Source organism: Plectropomus leopardus, chromosome 23 (assembly GCF_026936395.1).
Source record: "Plectropomus leopardus strain MGB_pleo_1.0 chromosome 23, ASM2693639v1, whole genome shotgun sequence".
Lineage (NCBI taxonomy): Eukaryota > Metazoa > Chordata > Actinopteri > Perciformes > Serranidae > Plectropomus > Plectropomus leopardus.
Window position 1 is genome coordinate 13,895,684 of NC_142198.1, and position 23,321 is coordinate 13,919,004.

Below are 23,321 nucleotides of genomic sequence, written 5' to 3' on the forward strand. Positions count from 1 at the left end.
TTGATATACAAATGATTATTTTGTGGGTGAAGTACTCCTTTAAAATAAAGCAGTCTGTATATGTTACTCCTTATAACCGGTTGCATAAGCCTACTGGTTGTGACCAGTTCTGCCACAGAGTGAATTATTTTGAGTGCTTTTTTTTCAATTACTGCAGAGGTAAAATAATCCATTAATTTAGCAGCGCAAAGGCTGAGGTCATTCTATGAATAAATATAACTTTAACATAGAAATATGTGTTATTATCCTCTTTAATTATCTCACAACTCTTTAAATTTATCTTGCATGAATATAAATATTTCGTGACAGAAAAGCATTGTTGGGCTGACTTACGGACTCTGCTGCAGTTCTGACCTTGTGATCTGACATGTTTCCACATAAGAAAGGATGCTGGGGCAGAACTCTTAATATTTCAGTTTTATTACATTCTCACTGAAATCCTCTTCACCTGGGCCAACTTGAAGCCCAGTTGCCTCAGCATTTTATTTTCTGGGTTTTCTATATCAGTAAAATTTCTCGATGCTTTTCTGGAGAAGTAGAAGAGTGGATCCTCAAAAAACCATATATGAATGTGCATATTTGACATATATCTGGCACATTAAATTGCACAGTGGAGTAACACAGCAATACACCCAGGTCCTCAAGGTAACAGCACAGAAAAGCATGTCATCCGACCGTTAAATGCTGCGTACTTAATTAATAGATTTATTTCATGACTTATCTGGAGTTGATGAAAACGTAAAGTTCCTGTAAGTTTAGATGAAATGTTGTTAGACAAGTGGTTACATAACAGAAATTTCACATTGCTCAACAGATACAGATTGGGGGATATCATTTTTGTTTTGCTGGTCTTGAGAAAACATAACATTTTAAAGCATGGAAAGAAATGAAAACCCCCCGCAGAGGAGGTACAATAGAACCCCAAAATCTGAGCTGCAGAGTACTTCAGTCCTTTCCTCTTAACGTTTAACTTTATTTGTGAGAGGGTATCAGGGGTGTTCCTGGGATTTGATTACACTGGGGGTTCTCCTCTGTGATTTTTTTTATGAATAAGCTCTGTTTTGATGCTTCTGCCTGTGATGTTAAAAATATGAGTAGTTGTTAGTAATTATTATTGATTAGAAATAATACATTACAACTGCTGTCAGTTAATTTTTTATTGACTCGAGTTGGAAAAATAAAATAGTTTTTATTTTTATGCCTCCTTGCTAGTGATAGCCATGGCCAGAGGCATTATTTTTTGGGTTGTATGTACGTCTGGCACGTTCTTGTCAACACGATAACTTGAGAAAACCAAATTTTCGAGTTTGGCACAAACATTCACTTGGACTCAATGACGAACTGATTCGATTTTGGTGGTCATAGGTCAAATGTGAAGGTCATTGTGACCTTGCATCCATCTCATTCTTGTCAATGCTTTATTTCATAAACGCCACAAGGGAATTTTCTCAAATTTGGGACAAATATTCACTTAGATGAACTGATTACATAAACCAAGAATTCAAATGCTCACATTTCACACAAATGTCTAAAAGGGAGCAATTGTGAAGTGCTGACATTTTATATCCAAGAGGTCAAAGGTCAACTGTGACATAATATTCTGCAGCAGCTCAGGAACAGAAGGGGAGCCACTTGGTCAGATACTAAATTGGTGTCACAAGTTGTGGCTGCCCACCTTTAAGCTGTGTTGATTGTATAGATCTTCGCTGTCGGGGGGGAAGATGTGTGTGAAGCAGTCGTGCTTTCACAGACATGAATGTAAATTTTGAGTGTAACTTGACTGGTGTGCTGGGAAACAAAATTGAAATGTCATATCTGCACTTGAAGTTCTTCATGTGGAAGCTGTTTGTGTATTTTCAGTTATGTAGTTGGATTGCTGCCTGACATTTGTTTTTGTAAACAGCAGAGAAGTGTTAGCTCAGGACACGCTCCAACACGCTCATCTTTCCCTAATTCAAGCGAGGTTTCATCAAGTTACTCACACTGTACCGCCCCCGTGTCTGTAAGACAATGCTGAGGGCTTAAACACCCTTTCATCTGTGTGTGCCTACAAATGTAAACATTTGTCACGCTTATCTGAACATGTACTTGCAGAAAAAATGCATATGCTCTGGTTTCACTCTGCCTCTCTGTCCTCACATTTCTGCGTACAGGCTGCAGACACAGGAACCACCGCGCCGTCCCGGTGAAGCCACTACTTCCTCTTTAAGAAACCACACTGACATTTGAACTCCTCGAGCGTCTTGTCTTCCCACTTTGATCTCAGTCCAAGTCAGCTGGAGAGCAGGTTAGTCATCCCTTCTTTGAGATCATTGAGGATGTTTACCAACCCTTGAGCATGCCTCAGGATATGTTCACACAGATGCATTCAGAAGAAATTCAGCCTGAATTTAAAAAGAAACAAATGCTGTTTATAATTCACTCATGCACTGATGGTGTAACTGCTGTCTTTATACTGCATCTTTCTAATCTACCAAATGAAAAACAAACTAAAGATTTAATACTTGATATTCACGTCAAACAAATCTTGTGTTGAATCCAACACATTTGGTGCTTAGTTGTACTAAAACCAAAACAGCCTGTCTGCTGGCATGACTCTGCATTTTGGGAACTGACTAGGACGATGAACTTTCCCTTCCATATCAGACATAAGATGACTGACTCACTCAGCTTTTTACTGGAACCACAAAGCGCATTAAGTAGGTCAGTGTGAGGCCACAGAATCTGAATTGTGGAATTATTAAAGTCGTCTTGTGGGGTTTTCATATCAAGCAAAATAGAAATGAAACGGTTACTGGTTTCATGATAAGCTGGGGTAAAATACCCGATGGTTAGTGTTACTGTTTTAAATTTGAATTGTCGTTTAAACTATGTGTATGATTGCCCAGCCTTGAAAAAATTCACTATATAATGTCCAGCATCAACCAAAGTTAACGGCAGTCTCCCAGATGCAGCATACAATGCAGGTTTGTTTTGCTATTCCCTTGTTTGCAGAGAGTGGGTGTTCAGCAGACAAACCCTGTGATGCTACTGGTCCTCATCCACAGTGACACCGCAAGCATGTCAAAGACAGGCTATATTTAGTGTTAATGCACATTTAATATCTTTTTCATATATGTGCATAAGGCATTGTCTGTGATATTATTTTAACGTTTATCCAAAGTGCTCTTCAGTGTAAGACTTGGTGAGGTGATTTTAGCATGTGTATCACTATCTTTTGGGACATTTTCAGCACATTTAACAACACCATGATAACAGTGGTCATTTTAGTCTCTGTAATCACGATATGAAATTTTTACACCATTTAATCTCTAAAGCATTTTATTTCTAATGTTTCCACACGATAATTTAAGTTGTTTTCTCAAAAACCGCAAATTATTTATATCATTTTGTAATAACAAGTGTGGTTTTCCCAAGATAACGGGATCATTTTCTTGTAATCTTAAGATCGGGAAAGCAGAGTTTTTTCCTGATGTCTTGAATTTCCCCTTTTTTTCTCTTCGGTTTGTTTATTTATTTCTTTTTTTCCCTCTACTCTTGCTGTCGTGTTTAAAGACAAGACGTCTTTTAAACTGTGTAGTCCCCTCTTTTCTTTTGCTTTGTTGTTTTTTGGAAGCTTTGTATAACACCCCGGCCAAGGGACTAAAGATGAAAAATGGCCTCCTGGCTAACTCTGGCATTTTTATACTTTATGTATTTATTAATTTGCACTGTCCCCTTTTAAATAAACTAAACCTAAACCTATAACAAGATATATATTAGCCAAGGCCATAAGAAGTAAATCATTGCAGGAACCAATGCATTCTGTGTAGCAGTGCCAGATGAACAAGCACATATTGATCATTGCATCGCATTTCTCTTCAATCAAGGCCTGACACAGGCTGAACTTACTTTATGCTTTGCTGTTACAGATAATATACACATTAATTTAGCAAGGCCTCAGCTTTATCAGCGGCCCAATCAAAGCGTGTCAGCATGGCGTGTCTAGTGTGGTGGAAATGTCGAGTCACAATGTCCGAGGCATAAAGCATTGTTTTCTCGTGATCTCAAATGAATTATTCCATTATCTCCAGTATGGTTTTGTTACTTCAAGACTTCAAGAAAATGATCCCTTCATTTTGGGGAAAACATTTATTTTAAGATAATGACATAAATTATACATTATAACTCGTTATCACGGGAAAGGGGTAATAAAATGTTTTAATCATAGCTTTATGGCTGTGTAAACAGGCAACCAGCAAGATTTCCATATCATCTGAAAAGGTGACAATATGTTTGTGTGTGGTCACAGCTTGTCTCTGCTGCCCCCCCCAAAAAGACAATTATTGCATATTTAAGGCCTAAAAAACATGCTGAATGAATTTACGACCATATAACACAGCTCCTAAAGATTTTTTAAATGTTTAAAATCTGCGTATTTCACATCGGCTTGTGGTTTCTGACTCTTTTATTGGGGCATTGTTCGTCACAATATCCCTGTGAGCCGTTACTGCCCTTCACAGTCAGCAGAAATGTGTTTTACTTTACCCCCATGGCGTGTGCATATGTGTCCTTATGCACATGCTGCTAGACCATGATAAACAAACAATACAAGGACCCACTTATCAAAACATTGCTCCTACAGCGCTGCCAGTGAGCAAACACTCTGCAGGGTGCCTTTAACTGCACCATTTACTTAAGTGCGTGTCTGATTTATATGATAATTGTGCCAGTTGCTTTTCATTTTTTATGGTTTTGTTCTTTAAATACTCAATTGAGCTGTTGGGGAAAAAAATGGACCACATCTTATATAAAACAGAAGCATTTTAGTCTCCAGAAGACATTTATGTGATGATAAACACCTCATGAAGGCCTCAGACTGGATTCAGTCCTGATCTCGAGACTCAGTTAAACAGCTTTTTCTTTCTTTGGATAACGGTTAAATATTGAGTCTTGGTGAGCTAATGGTTTAAATTTTCCACCAAGATGGCTTCCTTAGTTCCTCGATCTTTGTGTATTCAGATTTGTGTGTCGCTTGGTAGCACAGCATGAAAAGCTATGATCACGTTTGGCCAAACATCCATGAATAGGGACGGCTGGACAACGGGGGTGCCTCTGAATACAGAGTTTGTGGCTGGCTGCAGCCACGGGACAATGCCAGCACACATGTGTGGACCGAGCGGTCGCACTCCTGGAACACACACACACACACACACTATTGTCTTTGCCAACGGGCAATCTGCTCCACACACACAGCCCCTCTTTCTTTCGCTCCTCGTCTTCACACAGACATAATGTTACTTTTAGTTTTAGTGTCCTGTCCCGAAAGCTATTCACAACTGCTGTCATGTGTCCCGTCCGCACACACCCAGCATGCTTTGAAAGCGTGCAGGAGTGCATGAGAGAGGACGGGCGGGGGGAGGAAAAAGTTCGTCCAACTCCAACAGCCAGAGAGGTCACAGGAACAACACCCAATCCCAGAGCGGTTCCCATGGAGACAAGTGTGGCAGCGTACAATGAGGGTAGGAGAGAGTGATGAAAGAGAGGGAGAGAGGGAAAGGGCAGGGGAAGAGTAGGAGGAGGGCGGGTTGTTGGCGTCAAGGTTCAGTTGGTGGGTACTGGGGGGGGGGAGTCAGGGGGGTAGCAGCTCCACTCAAAAGGACAGTGGGAAGTATAATAGTGTTGGAGCATAACAGTACTAGAACATTCTTCCACCCCTCCTCTCATTTTTCTGCCCTCCTGTTCCAGCTGATAGAATACCTCCTGATCTAAGGCCACCGAGCGGCTAACGGAGGGAGAACAGAGATATGTGGAATTTCCACTGACCATGACGTGCATGTCCTGGAGCAACCGGAACGCAGAGAGTTGTTGTTGTGAGGCATTTTGCATGGATATGGATGAATCAGAAGTGATGTCCAGCTGCAGGACTTGCTGGTTGTGCAGTGGCGCCTTTGTTTTGGCGAGAGGAAGGCGGTGTTTGTTGTGCTACTAAACAAAACAGGAGTGTGACACCAGTAGTTTAAGTTTAGCCACATGTCCCAAGCTTAGATACACACACTGACCTGAAAGCAGTTAATTGACATGACTGGCATCGTCAATGATAGCACTTGAACCCTTTTAGCTGAGGGCAGGGACAATCGAAGAGTGTCCGTGCCCCAGTTTCTGTCCTTGTCTGTCCACCTTTAACTCCCCCCTTTCTCATTCAAAGAGGTGCTCAACTCTTATTACGTATGAAGATTAGTTTATTCATCACAAGAGGTATGACTCAGCCGCTGAAAACAGTTGTGTAATATCTGAAAAAAAGCTTTCTAAAGTCTGAGAAACTAAGATTGTGTTCTGGATGCTTTTTGGGACAGTGGCAGAGATCCTCAGGCCCATTTCATCAAATTTGAAACACGTAAACTGCGATTTTCAAAATATTTTTTACACATTTCAAACAACATAAACTATGCCAAAACATTAGCATGCAAGAGCCCTGCAGGACTCATAAATATGTCAGCAATCTGAAGCAACAATCGTTTGTGCAGTGCAAGGCCGCCACCATCTGTGGTATGTGTGAAAACAATGTTTTCCTGCAACCAAAGCAGCATCATCGAGCACCGTTTTAGTTTGGCTGTCAGATGTTTGCAAATATGTTCGATAACTTTTTACTTTGCAGTTTTCAAGATGGAGTTATTCTTGAAAGTTTTCACACCAGTTTAGCCTGTTGTGTTGTACTATTTTGGATCTGAACGCCCTTTAATGTTCGAAACTGAGTTAGTGGAGCTTGAAAGATGGGCAGAGGGCCTAGTAAAAGATACTGCGGAGTTGCATCTTGGGAAATGTAGGATCCAGCGTTTTTGGTGCTTGACCCATGCAAGAGACTTTAAGTCAGGATATCTCGGCCTCTGCTGCATCGATTTTGACGATTCTTTTTTTAATCTCTCTCTCGTAAGCCTTTAAACCTTATCGAAGTGCGGTGTTAAATCGCTGGAGTACCCCTTTAATGCCTCCATTTTTTCCCTCAACTTCACTTGTTTCACAGAGTGCTCCCATCCGCCATTTGACTACCGCCAGGCTGTCCTCTCTCTGTCTCACTCTCCTGCTGCCTCCCTCGCTCACTCCCCTCTCACTCCCTGTCTGTGTGTCTGTCCGTCCGTCCTTGTGCCCAGGTTTTTTGAGTTGGCATGGTTCCTGTTTGTTTTCAGCCATTTTGGGGACTTGCAGTGCTCGTAACAAACTGCTTAAATGGCGTCCTCTTGCTTGCTTGCTCTCCCACTCTGTCTCCCTCTGCCTCTCCCTCCCTCTCCCTATCGCTGGGCTTTGTGTATATAAAGTAGTGTGTGTGTGTGTGTGTGTGTGTGTGTGTGTGTGTGTGTGTGTGTGTGTGCATGAGTGTATGTGTGTGCAGAGAGAGGGAGAGAGGGAACAACACTTCCAAATAAAAAGAAGATTGGATTCAGTTGGGGGGGGGCTGAGGAGGGGGGTTTAGAGGGGGAGATTCACTTGCTGGAAAAAAAGAGCAAAAACACTAAGAATCGTGTGTCAGAGGCAAAAACTGGAGTGAGAGAGGAAAGAGAGAGCAAGAAAGGGGGAGTGAGTGAGAGAGCGAGCAAGTTCGAGTGTGAGAATCGCTCCTGCCCTCTGTCTTCACACACTGCTGCCTGTATGTGTGTGTATGCATGCGTGTGTGCGCACCGCCTCTCCCTGCGCTCTCGCTCTCTCTCTCTCTCTCTCTCTCTCTCTCTCTCTCTCTCTCTCTCACTCACACACACTCAGACGTGCGCATACACAGACCAAGGGGAGAGAGAGAGGGAGAGAGGGAGTGTGAGGGGAGAGAACACATCGCAGCAGAGATGCAGCAGGAGGTTTTCCGAGGTACGTTCTCTTGTATGCTTGCCTTCCTGAGAGACAGCCAGGGAGAATAAGAGGAAGAGAGGCTGATTTCTGTTGTTTTCCTGCTTGTTTTTCTGCTTCACTCTGCTGCTGTGGCGGTGCTTGCTCCGCGCGTGCAGAGGAGGAAAAGGTTTTATTTCACCGTGCGTGTGCTGGGGCGTGAGTGTTAGTGGGTGTGCGTATTTATGCAGTGTGTGTTTGTGGACGCGCATTTCTCTGTGTGTGTGTGTGTGTGTGTGTGTGTGTGTGTGTGTGTGCCTGTGGTGGGTGTGTGTGTGTGTGTGTGTGTGTGTGTGTGTGTGTGTGTGTGTGTGTGTGTGTGTGCCAGTAACAGGCCTTGTCTCCCTCATCCTCTGTCGCTGGCGCACCACGCAGTTCTTTTTCAAGAGCGATGACTCGTTTTGAGATTGTGATGAAACTTTTAATTTATCGAAGCCTCTTGCGTCTCTGTGATTCACCGCAGACGGAGGGGGGTGGTGGCGGCCAGAGCACGTCAGAACAGATTTGAGCTTTTTTGTTGGGGTCTTAACATGGTGTCCCAATCCTGCTCATCAACTTACTACCAACATCAGAGGAAGTGTTTTGAGGGGAAAACTTGCATGTATTCAACGATAAACATCTCTAGTTCTGGTCTCTTATTTCGGTTATGGGCCGCCCAGTTTGTCCTCCATTTTACCAGCCTGTTGTTTTGCTGGAGGTTGTCTCTCGTAGAGCAGCAGAGGGCATATTGATGTCACCAACCCCGTTGTTGTTGCCCGAAGCCTTACTTTTTTTTCCAAAACAACACAGCATCTGCTGCCAACTACTCCACATTCCTGGTTTCCACGGATGCCAAGCCAAGCCCCCTGTGCTCAATGTATGGAATATATGCTGCCACAGGGGTCATAGGTCAGACAATAGGAAGTTTCTCGCTGCTCTGTGGTGTCACACAGATGATGTCGTCATAGCAGTGGCAGACTTTATTTATGTCACTTTGTGTTTGGATCCCACATTAGATAAATCTGCTGTATTTGTCCTCAGGCCTTGTTGTGCCTTGCTACCATGCAAGTTTGCAAGATTGAATTTGTTGGCTTTGTTTTTTTTCAAACGCCACAATCATAAAGGATGTGGACATCTTCAGGAAACGGATGCAGCGCTTCATCTTCTGTTACATGCCACACTTAAACTTGCAGTTTATGGTGACTGTGGTAACACGCAGCACTGGCTTTGCTAATACTCAGATGTTTCTTGGTTGTTCGAGAACTCCGAAGGGGCTTTCACATCCCCTTCAACAGGGACGGCGCATGAAATTGAAAATGATTTTGGGGAAATTACCTCAAAAAGGTCACCGGTGTCGTGTTACTGCTCTCCAGGGGTGCTTTTTCGTGGCCTTACTGTTTCTCCCGTGATTCTGTTGCAGCGAGCAGAATTATGGGAATTACGTGCTGGGCTGAGAGCTAACAGAGCGTGGAGAGTATGGCGTTTTAGACATGGGCAGGTTCGCTGGTGCGTGGAGCGGCATGCGAAAACACCACCATACGACAGTTTACATGTGGGGAGGGGGGAGACAAGGGGGCATGCAGTCAGTCATGCTGAGGGGGATCTGAAAGACAAGGAAACCATGAAATGTGAACATAGGCGAGACGTGTTTGAAGTTACCCCTACCTCCCCCGCTCCCACTGCCACAACCACCTCCGCTCAACCACTCCCCAACCCATACCAACTTCCCTTCCCCAAACCTCCCTCCCTCCCTCTATCCCATCTGGCTGGCTCCACCACGCTCTCTTGGCCAGGGGGGTTGTGGAGAGTTCAGTAGCTGTTCTTGCTAACGATGCCCCCCTACCCACCCACACACACCCTTGTGCGCACACACACACCCTCCTCTTCACAGACCAACTGCTGCTGCGATAGTTGGGCCCCTCTGGCTGCCCCTCACTGGGGAAAAAGCCCAACCGACACCTTCCTCTTCCCACATGCTCCTCGCCGCTGGCTCACCGGCTGGAACATCGGCTGGAACACCGAGGCCCCCCACGTTCTGCCTCGCAGGCACTCCCCTTAACCCCTCTCGCACGCAGGCACACACACACACACACACACACACACACAAACAATGACGGCCCATCATTGCCAAAGAGATAGTTAATGGATAATTCAGAATTATTTCAACTTATTTTCATAGTTTTAATTCCTATCAGTAATAATGACATTGCACTCAGTGACCTGATTTCTCAGAGCTGTGAATGCCGTGACAAAACGAAGCACGAAAAAGAAATACACGAATAGCAGACCGACTTTCTGGTCCAGCTTTGACTTGCAGTACTTCAGGCACCAGTGTACTCTGTCAGGTTGCTGTAGTTTTGCGAGCACACACTGTTCCATGAGGAATTATTACCAACCTTTCTGGTGCGCTCACTGTCAGTTTCATCTCAAAATACAGTGATTTAGATCATCGTTAAACTGTGTCGGCTTATTTACAACCTGTCGTTTCACGCCCCGTTTTCCTTTTCCCATCCGATTGTGTCTCAGCAGCATTGTTATGTTCCTAGATCTCAGCTACTACTGTGGGGCGACTGTGGCTCAGGAAGTAGGTCGTCCATTAATTGGAAGGTCGGTGGTACGATCCCAAGCTCCCCCAGTCTGCATGTCGAAATATCCTTAAACAAGATATTAAACCCAGAATTGCTCCTGCTTGCTGTTGTGGGAATGTGTATGAATGTTCAAAAAAACTGGTGGCACCTTGTACATAAGCCGAACAGTGTATGAATGTGTGTGAATGGCTGAATGTGACTCTTAGTTTGAAAGTGCTTTGAGCGGTCGAACGACTTGGAAAGCGCTACACAAGTGCAAGTCCAATTACTGTTACTGTGGTGAGCACAGGTCCTTTAATTAAAAATGGAGGTCCCGCGGACGGCCGTGAGAGATCGTTGTTCGCATGATCATGTATATCAATCTAAAATAAAGCCCACAATAGCAACATTCATTTTTCTTGCAGCACAAAGCTAAGGCTCTGTGTCATCATATCATTACGTAACGTTATGTGCTGTCCAAAACTGTGCAAAAACACTCCGGAGAAATGAATGATGAAACTATCAAAACTTTGCACTCAGCTTAAAAAAATGTAAATATCTAAAAAAAAAAACAACTAAGTTAAGAAATATTTTGTACACGTTTTTACATTTAAAAATTGTTCATATCAATATTTTTGATTTTATTTTGTGTTAAATGAAAAATGTCAGTTTTTAAAAAAATGTACGACAGAATTTTAATACTTCATCAATTATGACAGTTATTGACCTACATAACTGACTACATAATTGACACGAAGCATTTGAAGATACTCCAAGAGACTGAATCACAGTAAGAAAAAATGTAAAGTAGGCACTAACAGACTATTTCTATTGCAGAGTTCAAAGAGTTAATGGTAAAAGTTCAGGAAAAGCAGAGATGACTTTATTATTTCAGCTGTTAATGACATTTTTTATGAGGCTTTGATACAAATGTTAGCTGCTTACATTCATATTAAAAAGTGAAAGTACATTGAGGGTCACTAGAACAGTGTTAAAACTATAATTTTCTATGATCAGATTCTTAATCCTCTATTATAAGAAGTACTGAACCAAACAGCTGAACACACTTTATTTTAGAGCTGACTTGAGTTTAAGTTGAAACTGCATTATATTTAAAAAGTTGTGTTTAGATTTTTGAGTAATTTCCTTTGAGATGGAAGATGGAAAAAAAAGAAAGAAACGGCATGGTAATTGAATCGTAACAGTTATTTGTCTGTCAGCACAAGTACCAGTTTCAGTGTGGAATAAACAGATTGCTCAACGGCTGGTTCAAGGCCTTGAGCTGGCGTACCAGCCAAACTACTCTGCCGTCCTGCCTTATGTTATGCAAGGCCACTTCAACAGTGATGTTAGCGACTGATTGACCATTTAAACGCAGTGGATTACTAACAAATCGCTTCCAAGGTCATAAAGTTATCCATGCTTCTCAGATAATGATGGCATCTCAGACCCAAATAGTAGAACTATGCTTTTTATAATTGGCCCCAAAATTCAATTCTTTTTATTATCCTAAAGTGAGTTGGTATTTAAAAGTTAAACTGCCCTGAAGAGGATACCGATCTGCAAGTTTGTGCTATTTCTAATGATTTAAAATTAAAAGAACACAATTCCCAGAATTATAAACCAGTGTTTGTTTTTTTTATTACACATTCGTCATTTAAAATAGAATACATTTGAATCAGTGCATAGCCAAAAGTCGGTGTCTGTTCCTTCTGTCCGTCAGTGAAGCTCTTTTGTCACTATATGAAAGGCCAATGCATGCAAGACCTACTAGACTTGCGTAAGTCTAGTAGGTCTTTTATCCTGCACCAGCTGAGAACCTGTTCATGCTATGTGGTTTTGCAATGCCACAAGCGTAAATAGATGAACACTTCATAGGCTGACCAACGTGTTTGTTTGCGCAGAACATCCTGTTGCAGAGAGGTGTGGGAACAGTGTTGCTGTTTATTTTGATTTCGCTTTAGGGTCTTTGCCACAGCCATGGCCACATTTTGTTTGTCTGCTTATTTGTGCGTCGTACAGAAGGATGTATGTGCGTTTATGTGTGTAACCACTTATCTGCACAGCGTTGTTCTGCATGTCCTGTGTACACACTTCTGTGCATACGAGTAAATCCAGCACAGTCAAAGCGCGTTTGAAGCCGCCTGTCACAGTCAGATGGCGTGTCGTGCAGGCTCGGCTCTGTGCGTCACAGGGAGATAAAGAAAAAGAGCGAGGGGGCGTCATACGCATTTCCCTGTCCGCCGCGCAAGCATCAGATGAGATGGTGAAATTTTTAGCCTTCGCACTGTCTCTCAGTGTGTCCGCCCACTTGTAGCAGACTGGCGCTTGCCATAAGGGATTTCCTGCACAACAACTATCGCTCAGCAAATGTGAGTGACAATGAAGGCCTGTTTCAGTGCACAAGAGCAAAATATGGCAAGCCTGGCGAGACACAATTGTGCATCCTTGTTTTTAGACACAGAACTTGAGTAGGCATGGTTTGTTGCTCCCGTGCAACAAAAAACATGTGCGCTGTTTGCACTAAGTACGTCATTAATAGACTTTTGTGTTTTCCTTTTGTTGACAATCCTTCATTCCACCTGTACCGTCGATCTCAGTGCTGCACTCAGATTCACCTCTTGGTTTTGAATGTCATTTACAGGTGGGCCCCTCCGTGTTGGACTACTTTGTTTATGCCTGTCTGTCTTGCCTGTGGGCATGTACGAGTGTATGTACAGTGCTGTGTACACATGCATGTTTGTTTGTGTGAGTGCATGTGCGTGGTTGCATGTTTGTCTGTGTGCTGGTTGTTTCCGTGTGAGTGTTTGCCTGGGCTCCTGTCTGTCTGACAGTGCAGTGTGTCTGACTGTTCCTGTTTCAAACCCCCCTCCCCACCCTCCCTCCTCTTCCTCTCTCCTTCTCTCTGTCTCTTGCTCTCTCACTAACCCTCAGTCTCTTTCTCTCTCTCCCTTTTTCTATCACCCTTTCACTCTCCCTCATCCTCACCCTCTCTCTCTCCCTCCTCTTCCCTCTGCAATAACAGTGCTGACCTAGTTTCTGCCTGTTCAGGGCTGCCTGTGGAATTTTACAGCGGCCTGCCTTCCTGGCTGCTTTGCTGCTTGAAAACGCAGGCAGAAAAGCATGACTGAGGATTTTTCTTCTCGTCGCATCATTATGGCCTTATACTGTCTCTGTTCTTCTCCCCAATCTGCAGACCTAAATAAATGGACCCGTTTTAAATAAGTAATAACAGCAAATTGCCTATCATTCGAGAATCTCCAGCGATCTCACGTTTGAAGAATTTGTAGCAGGACGGCGTTCGCCACCATGGCAGTCGAATTAGGATGGAAATGAGAATAGCCTGTCGCTCATCTTTTACAGCTTAGCTGAGATTGTACCGGATGCAGAGGGCGGAAAAACACCCCTTCTCTGTGCACATGCATGAAATCTCCCTCCCTTCTCCTCTTCCCCTCTTTCCTTCCCTCCCTCCTTTGCCTTCACAAATAAATGGTTAGAGTCATGCCCGGCAAACACTAGCCACTGCCAGGAATGGCTAACAAGGCTCTTGCTCAAATAGCAAGAGAGTAGGACTATTTTTACGTGCATTCGGACCATGCATCCAAGTCAACACTCTATTCTGAGGGGAATCTTGATTAAATCTGAACGCTTTCCAATTAGGCATAGGGAATGTTGTGTCACAGCCGAGAGAGATGGATCTCTGGAATGCCTTTCTGAAGGCTTGGTTGTGGCACGCTGAAATCTAAACCAGCACTGCCGCAGATTCATTCCTTCCCCCTACCCTCTCCCTCCTTTCACTCACCATTCCTGGCCAGAGCTGTTGGAGTTCAGCATTGCTGGGGCATTTAGTTTTCTTTTCCGTTTCTCAAAGTGTTCCACGAGCGTCAGGACTGCTAACTGCAAAAGCTTTGGGTGTTATGGTCATTCTTTTCTTTATGTCGATATGAATTTACTAACATTTATCTTGTCTATAATGCTAATGCATACTGTCTGATGTCTGTTTCAGATTTCGGGGGCTGGTCATGGTGTCCGGTGAGAAGGTGTGGGACCCCCTCCACGCGGGCCTTATTCAGTCACGTCTGAGTGAACAACACCAGGCTGCTGGACTAACTTCCCTCTGCAACATCACACATACTGCAACTAAGGACACCACGTGGCGCCAGCGGTTGCCACCATTGTCTTCCCCGCCACTGTCATCAGTGGACACCCTTCACCCAGTTCAGGCCTCCTCGCCGTTACGTCTGCCTGTCAATTTCTGCAGTTCAAGCAAGATCGAAGGGCTACACAAACCAGTCTACTGTGTTGGAGTGGCCTCCCGGACTGAAGAAGAGGAGGAGGAAGGGGAAGCTGAGCCGCTGGAGATGAAGGGTAAAAGGCACGGAGGCAGGGGAGAGGCCATGATGGAGGACAGGCTGGAGGACATGGCAGATGGACCTAAAAATGCAAAAATCACCCTAAGCTTCCCACTCAGTGCCGCCCCTCTCCCAGCCTCCCTGACATCTCCAAACCACTGTCGTAGCTCTTCCTCATCTTCACCTTCCCCTCACCGACGGCGGCCATCCTCCAAGAGCTCAGACGAGGGGTCCCTGTGGAAACTGGACGCCACCATGGACGTGAAGCACAGACCTTTTAAGCCTCCGAGGCACGACAGCTCTCCGTCCTCTTCGCCATCCTCCTCCTCATCTCCCATGACTGTTCATTCACTTATAAGGAAGGATATAAAATCTCCGCCTCCCCTGAAGTGCTCCAAACTCAATCCAGAGACTCAGTTTCACAGGTCGCCACCAAGATCCTCCAGTGGGTCTTTAGGTGGCTGTTATGGGGGCGATGGTTGGGATGAGAGGCACAGGGGGACCAACGGTACAGCGTCTCCCTCTCAAACCGCCCAGATCCTCTTCAGTCTGGGCACGTCGGCCTATCAGAGAGGTGGGGATGCAGAGAGGAGAGATAAAATAACAGGAAGACCAGCTGGGAAAGTGGGAAGCCCTCATGGACCAAGTCTTCACCCACCCACCCTCCACCTCCCTCCCCCCTTACCACCACCTCCTCCTCCCCCCTCTGAGGGCCTTACCGCACCCCCCCACTCGTCTTCCTATCCCCCTACCGACAGCCTGAAGCCCGAGCTGATTTGTGGGGTGTGCCATCGACTCTTCAGCTCGGCCTCCTCCCTGACAGTCCACATGCGGCTGCATCGTGGCAGCCGTGCCCTCAGTTGCCGCTATTGTGGCAAAGTCTTCATCCACAGCAAGAGACTGCAATCCCACGAGACTTCCTGCAGGGTGCCAGGCCTCCCCTCCAACAGCCTGGGCCCTCCTTCTCTCACTGTGCAGCCAAAGGAGGAGCCGCTGGAGGAGGGTGAGGTGAGAGTGGAGGGGGGAGTGATTGTGGGACAAACAGACATCAGCAAGGCGCGGCCGGGGAAGAAAGCGCGGAGCCTCCTGGCACGTATCCAAGGTGATGATGCAGCAGCCGCAGAGCTACTAGCGGGTGATGAGCACCATTTTGTGAAGGTGGTGGATGGCAATGTCATTTACTTCTGCTCCGTGTGCGAACGCTCCTACATGACCCTGTCCAGCCTGAAGCGTCACTCTAATGTGCACTCGTGGCGCCGCAAATATCCCTGCCACTTCTGCGACAAGGTCTTTGCCCTGGCTGAGTACCGCACGAAGCATGAGGTGTGGCACACAGGAGAGCGGCGCTACCAGTGCATCTTCTGCTGGGATGCCTTCGCCACCTACTACAATCTCAAAACACACCAGAAGACCATCCACGGGATTAATCCCAGCCTCATCTCCAGTGAAAAGACAGCTAATGGAGGTTATAAGCAGAAAGCTAATGCCCTCAAGCTCTACCGCCTTCTTCCCATGCGCTCCCAGAAGAGACCGTACAAGACTTACAGTGACAGTTTGCATAATGGACTGCTTCTGCCACCAACTGACGCACCTTCCCTCTCCCTGCCTGGCCTGGGCTGTGCTCTGGGCCCTGGGGACCTAGAAAGCCTCATCAGTGGGGCCCACCCTCAGAGTGTAAAGCCTGACCCGGATGACTTCCCTGATGGCTTCCCAGTTTCTATGTCTGCTGAGCACGGGGACCTCTCTGCACTCACACCCCTCCCCCAAGCGGACACGCCCCAAGTCAGAAAACACGAGAGTGAGGCCCTGGAGTTAGAGCAGGGGAGAGGCAGCTTCAAAATGTCGAGTAGCAGTAAAACCAAAACTCCCAAGACTGGTAGAGTCACAGAAACAAGCATGCCTTCTGTGATAACATATGGCCATACAAAACCCTCTGTCATAGTTCACGGCACAGCAGTGTCATCCTCTGTCATTGTGCATAGCAATCAGGTCACCTCTGGGAGTGAAAAAAGCCCCATGAGCAGCCCGTCCCCTGAAACCAGCAGCAGTCAGACGTCGTACAAGGGCAGCCCCAGGCCAATCAAAAAGCAAAGAGACAGTGCAGATAGAAAGAGGCCAAGAGACAGTTCAGATACAACAGAGGGGGGCGCAAGAGGAAGAGAGGGTGCAGAGACAGGCGGATTATTTCACAAATCACGCAAATCCCACAGCAAGAGCGACATCTTTAACTCAAAGCAGCCGTCAGCATCTGTAGGGCCGCAGGTCAAAGAGGCAGGGCCACTGTGTCAGATTACTGTTCGTATCGGTGAGGAAGCCATAGTGAAGCGCAGCATCTCTGAGACAGACCTTAGGCGAGACAAGAGCCTTTCTCCTCCCAAAACCAAACGGAGCGAAACATCATCTGTGCGAGAAGCCAAGGACGCACGCCACTCTCACTCCCACCACCATCACCACAAACACCGCCTCCACCGCAGAGTCAGCCTGGAAGAAGAGGGCGATATGGAGGGAGGAGAGTGTGAGGAGGAGGTTAGAAAAAAGAGCTCCAAATCGCCTGATGAAGTGAGGGAGTACTACTTCCGCAGGGAGGTGCGTGATCAGGACAGTGACCACGACACAGAGGATAATTTATGGCGGCCTTACTACTCCTACAAGCCTAAAAGAAAGGCCCAAGCACATCTACAGAGGGTCAAGAGCTGGCAGAGGAAACTGAAGTTCAAGCGCTCCATCCGGTTGAAGAGGAGGACAGAGAGGCTCAAGAACCATGTGAATAAAGACACGGAGAAATCACAAGATGAGGAGGAGGATGGGAAGATGGAGGAGGCCGAAAAACTGTCAAAAGCTAACAAGGGAAAAAGAGAAAAGAAAGATTATCTCTCCGCACCCTTAAAGGAGAAAAACAAAGATGCAGAGGAACAAGTTAAGGAGGCTCGTCAAGAGGTTTCCACTCCTCCTCTGCACTCTCCAAAGCCTCCTCTGTCTACCTCAGCGGCTCCTGCGGGAATAAAGAGGCGGCCTTGGACTAATGGTAATGCAGCAGAGTGCGGTACATGCGGCCGCTGGTTCTCAAGCCCCAGGAAGCGAGACAAACATGAGCTGAGCCATCTGCTGGAGTTTGTATGCCTCTTCTGCCGGGCCACGTTCCCCTCAAGGGATAAATTGGAAGACCACCAGAGAGCCCAGCATCCCAAGCCCACTGAGGCGCCACCTGCACCCCTGAAAGTGCCACTTGGCGAACAAGTTGAAGGGGTCGGGGTTAAATCAGTGCCAGAAATCGCAAAGTATGACGAAGAAAAAGGGGTAGGGAGTAATTCTAGTCCAAGTCGCCTCAGCAGAAGAGCACTATCACGACACACCTGTCCACAATGTCACAAAGTGTGCAAGACATCGTCAGCGCTAACTCGCCATATCAGACGCCATGAGTTAAGCAGTTCCCCAGAGAGAGAAAAGGAAGAGCCAAAAACAACAGAGACAGTTGTTAACGCAGTTAGCAGAGACCTAGAGACTGAAAAAGTTCCCAGTGCTCTCTCTGTTTCAGTTATCAGCTACTCAACACCAGAACCGCCCAGCAGTGCTGATTGTTTGGCATCGCAGCAGCATGAGGAGCATCTCAGTGAACCGACGGATCAACATCAGACGTCAGAATTAAGCGCCAAACCTGAACTGACAGAGCTCTCGCATCTAGATCGAGAGCCCAGCCCACAAATTGCAGACCCCACGTTAGAAATCCCAGTTAACCTCACACCCACTAAACACGAATTCACGCCTGCCGCACCCTCTACCCTCCACAGCGTGCTCGTCATGAACGGAGCCGAATGCCTGGACTACCGCACCCCCAGCAAAAAGAATCTAGACAGCCAGATCAACAGAATACCCAGCCCCGTGCACATCGTGGCATCCACCAACACCTCTCCAAATGTGCCCATGACGTCACAGACCAGAATAACCACTGCTGCTCCTCCTGTTTCCATGACAACAGCTCTCAGCTCAGAGGGGGGATTCATGAAACGGGATGGGGTCATTATGGACAGAGAGAGGCAGGGCGGGAGTGGTGTATTTCTACGTCCAGGTTACGAGGAGCCGCCTCTGGTCCAAGATCTCAGAGTTCAGTCCCTGTCCAGGAGTCCCTCTCCCGCTGAAGCACAAGATCTGACCATGTCGTCGATTCTAGCGAGAGAGAGGGAGATAGAGAGGCAAAGAGAGAAAGAAAGGGAGCTGGAGAGACGGAGAGAAAGGGAGAGGGACAAAGAAATTGTAAAAGAGAGAGAAAAAGAGATAGAGAGGGCCCATCAGATGAGTAGAGCTGCACATCCACAGGAGCAGGTTTCTCTCTTGGTCCCAAAAGAGGAGCCCTTGAGCCCTGTGCCGTCCCCCCAGCATATCCCCACTCAAACCACTATGAATGGATCCTCCTCACACAGGCACACTCCCAAGTCCCCCTGCCGGTCCCCCTCAACTATTGGCCTCCTAGCTCAAGCCAACCGCCAGGTTCACTCCAGTTCACAAGGACTCGACAGGCTCACACTGCCCACTGGAGCTGCTGGTGCTGGTGACCGCCCCTCCGCCCACGCTCTGCTTCTCCCCAGAGCCCCTCAGCCACCTGAGCCGGAGCACCACGACACTGTTCCTTCCAGAGATTCCCAGCAGGGGGACACCACCCCAACGGGCTACCCTGCCCAGAATTACCCCCTACCCCTTATTGTGCCGGACAGCTACCGCTCTGGTAAGAAGCAGGAGGAAAACCTGCTCATGTCCTCCTATCCTGCTGGAGCGCTTCCCTTTGGCCCACTGGGGAAAATGATGGTCCCTAATGGCGGGGACCTGGCTAAGCTGCCATTTTATCCGGACCCTTACCAGCTGCTCTACGGGCCCCAGCTGCTGGCCTACCCCTATAACCTGGCCGCTCTTCCTGTGGCTCTGAACATGATGGCACCTGGGGGGGACAAGGTGGAGCCTCTGCCTTTCCTCCCCGCCATCTTCAACTACGCAGCCACCGCTGGGCCCTACATGGGCGCAGCGCCTCACCCCCTCGTGGCAAACCCCAGCCTCTACAGCGGCGGCAGCGGCAGCAGCAAGAAGCAACGGGACAGCAGCAGCGGCAAACCGTAGGACACAGAAGCACTATAAGGAATATAATTCAACGGGGACGGCCTGGCCTGTTTAGGATGGGAGCGGGAGGGGTGCGTGCTCACTGAGTCACTGAGTACACTCACACACTACCCCTGCCTCTCTTTTATTCAGTAGAGATCAGAGCTAGGCGTTAAATCAGGAGTGGGTTGAAGGGAGGAGAAGGAGCAAAGAAACGGGAGAGGGGCCGATATTTAAGTGACGTATCATCACTCCCCTCTCTTTACTCTTGCTCACCTTTCTCTGCGTCTCTCCTGTCTTGCTGTAGTGTGTCGTAGTTCTAGAGCTTGATTAATCTTCCTCTCTGACTCATTATATTATCTATAAGAATAAGAACTGCTAACAGGGTGTGTGTTGTGTGAAAAAATTAGTTCAGTCTGCTTCCCTTTATAGTCACCGCATAACGAGGATAACCGCTCTTCAGGGAAGGCTTGTGTGGGCAAGGATAAGGGATGAAACAGAAGAGACCTTACTCAACGCAGTTGAAGGTGGAGCATTTAGCAACGTGCGTGTGTTTGCACCAGCGAATGAGAGTGCAGGTGTATCCTGTCGTCCATGAAAGTTATATATGAGCATGTACATGCACATGTTTGTGGGGATCTGTGCATGCAGAGGTGGGCTTAAGCAGGTATCACCGCGTATGTGTGAAAGTGTGTGTGTGTGTGTGTGTGTGTGTGTTTGCGAGTGAATGGCTAGATCATTCCATGTGAGACTCACACAGCATTCCTACGCTTGTTGGAATAGCTACTGTAGGTCAATATGTAGAAGTGCATTTAGAAGTGATTCCTCATATCCAAATCATTAAGAAGTCAATGCTGTGGCTGGATGCGAGTCTATGACAATGACAGATCGTCTGAGCTCCTAATGTCTCGACTAACCTGGCGACTTTGTGGCCAGATGGCACTGTAGGATCTGTATAGCGTTCACCATAGTTTATACCTTATGTGCACAAAAATAGAGAAGTAGTGGTCACTTAAAGGGGACACTTGTAGCTGCTTTGGATATGTAGCTGGCCACTGGGTAAGAGTTTAAAGGCTGGTAGACCATTGCACTTCCGTTTTTCATCTCATTTTATTCACATATTAAAAAAAAAAATTAAAAAAGGAAAAAATTAAAAACCAGTCAGCCTTCATCTTGCGTGGCTTTTTCCCTCTTTGATTGGAAGAGGAAAAGGCTCCATTAAATAAGCCAGGGAGAAGAAAGTGACAGCAAGCGAGGAAAAAGAAAAATGGATTCAGGGTATTTCTGGATAGGAAAAGAAATATATGGGCACAAAACTGTTGGACTCTGAGTCAGAAGGCCCCACAAAAATGACTTTGGGGACAAAAACACGTCCCCAACTGAAAAGGGGGATTGGAAATAGCCCGAACTATTTCCCCTCCTGTCATTTACTAAGAGGTAGGAAAAAGGCTGAGCTTAGCAGCCAAAGTGGTGGCCGAAACTCCCCCAGGTGCCCTCCTGGGGCCTTTTTGTTACGTGTAATGTTATCTCTATATGTTTGTTTTGTTAAACTATGTTGTTGTTTATGTTGTTTAGCCCTCTTACCAAGATGGAAATGGCTTCAGTGAAAAGGGGGAGTAAACGTAAAAATATGAATGTAAATTTAGTCATGAGGTTAATGAAGTACAGCTGCATTAATGGTAGAGTTGGTTTCAGTTCCTTTTTGTTTCTGTTTTTGACACAAATAACCTGTTAAAGAACCGTATAACGTCTGGTATGCATATATACAGTAGTCCTAGGAACATGTCAGTAAACTTGGGTTCTGTATCCACAAAGCATGAGCAACACTTGCTTCCTAACCGTTTATATCCTCAGCAAATCTGGCATTGTGCGCACAGCTTTTTGTTTCCTCTGATATTTTCTTCATCTTCCATTAATCTGTTAATATTTTTTTTTATTTCATTATAGACCGCAGTTTGGAAAAAAGAAAATCCATAAAACTAGCTGCCACATCTACAGTCACTATCCAGGAGCTGTTTAATTCTCCCTCTTCCCTCAAGCATACACACTGCACCACCTCTAAATGAAGTGTGCGTGTGATGGTACCGGGGCACCGTTTGGTTCAGGCAGGAGTGTTTTAAACACATCGTGACCAGCTGCAGGGGTGCACAGCATCCCCTCGAGTGTGGTTACAAGCCTTTTTTTTTTTTTTTTTTTTTTTTGCGTGTAGGCGTACGTGTTTCGTGTACGAGAGTGAGTGACTGCGCGAATATGAAAACCAAAATAAATCTGCCTGAGCAGCATATCCCTTGGCAGTATACGGGCCACTTTTTTGTTTTGTTTTGTTTTGTTTTTGTGTCCTATGACACTTTTCTGTGGGTTAGTTTCAGTGTAAAAAAGCCTTGCTGTCTCCAACACACTATCTGAAGCCATTCCTGTAGATGGACATGTTTGTGTTTTTGGACCATTTCTTATGCCATAGTTTGCCATCATGGTTATCATACAGACCAAAAGCATGCAAATCGACGTATTGTAGTGACTGGACTGGAATCTGGTGGTAATATACAACTATTTACTGTATGTTTTAGTTTAAATGAATGTGCCTCTGCTTTGATATTTAAATAATTATCTATAGTAAGATGTGGATCTGCCAGATTTCAACTGTTAAGGTGCCTTGTTATGGCATAAGAAATTTGACTAGCAAACGAGCGTTTTGTTGAGAAGCGACAGTTTGATTTGGAGATAGATTTCATGGCTTTGTTTGCTATGAAGCTGTTCATAGATGTAGGGGTGTGGCTAAACTGTTTTGGTATCGTGTACATGTCTAGGGTAATACTGTGCCATATAGAGCCCACAAAATATGTTAATGTTATTTTTAAAAGATGTTTTAATGTTGCCTGATGACTTTGTCTTTAGATTTGATACAAAGGCTTGTAGCCACAGCTCTCCCAAAGTCTGTAGTCTCCTTTTCCCTCATTCTTCCTTTTCTCTCTCTCTCTCTCTCTCTCTCCCCCCTTGTTTCCGTCTCCCTTTCTTTCTCTTTGCTGCAATCAAACAAAATAAAGTATTAACCTGATGACCCAATGAAATTGACTTTAGTCTGGACTCGTGTTTTTTTTATTCAAATTTTCCTCTTTATCAGCAGCTAAAGGATTCACAACAAACAGATACAAATACTTAACTTCACGCCTGTTTTGGTAATTATATATAACAACAAAATCATGTGCTTAAAGGAAATAGATAAATAAACAAGTCACACATAAAACCAAAGCATGTCCCAAATAAATAAAATATGAAGTACTAAAATGATATAACACTGTAAATGGGAACATTTACACTTTTACTTGTGACTTGTTACATTGTTTACAAACACACATAATAAACAATTTAACTTGTCATATAGCTTACAAACATAGGAAAACAGTAAAATTCCTAACTTGTTATATTGTCTACAAACATAGGAAAACAATAACATTTCCAAATAAAAATGTATCCTGTTCCTTCC

The 23,321-nt window shown here is 45.7% G+C and overlaps 1 protein-coding gene across 4 annotated transcripts; it reads left to right on the top strand.

The window, feature by feature from the left end:
- The first annotated feature begins 2,153 nt into the window (after positions 1-2,153).
- On the top strand, positions 2,154-22,909 carry zbtb4 (zinc finger and BTB domain containing 4). 4 transcript variants are annotated; one of them, XM_088073626.1, is made up of 2 exons: positions 2,154-2,287; positions 14,407-22,909. In XM_088073626.1, exon 2 carries the CDS (start codon positions 14,423-14,425, stop codon positions 19,856-19,858), a length of 5,436 nt encoding a protein of 1,811 aa, XP_087929752.1. In that variant the 5' UTR covers positions 2,154-2,287; positions 14,407-14,422; the 3' UTR covers positions 19,859-22,909. The 4 variants fall into 4 exon arrangements, with proteins under 4 accessions (XP_087929752.1, XP_042368710.2, XP_042368711.2 ...); XM_042512776.2 differs by lacking the exon at positions 2,154-2,287 and adding an exon at positions 7,675-7,836; XM_042512777.2 differs by lacking the exon at positions 2,154-2,287 and adding an exon at positions 7,843-7,984.
- The last annotated feature ends 412 nt before the right edge of the window (positions 22,910-23,321 follow it).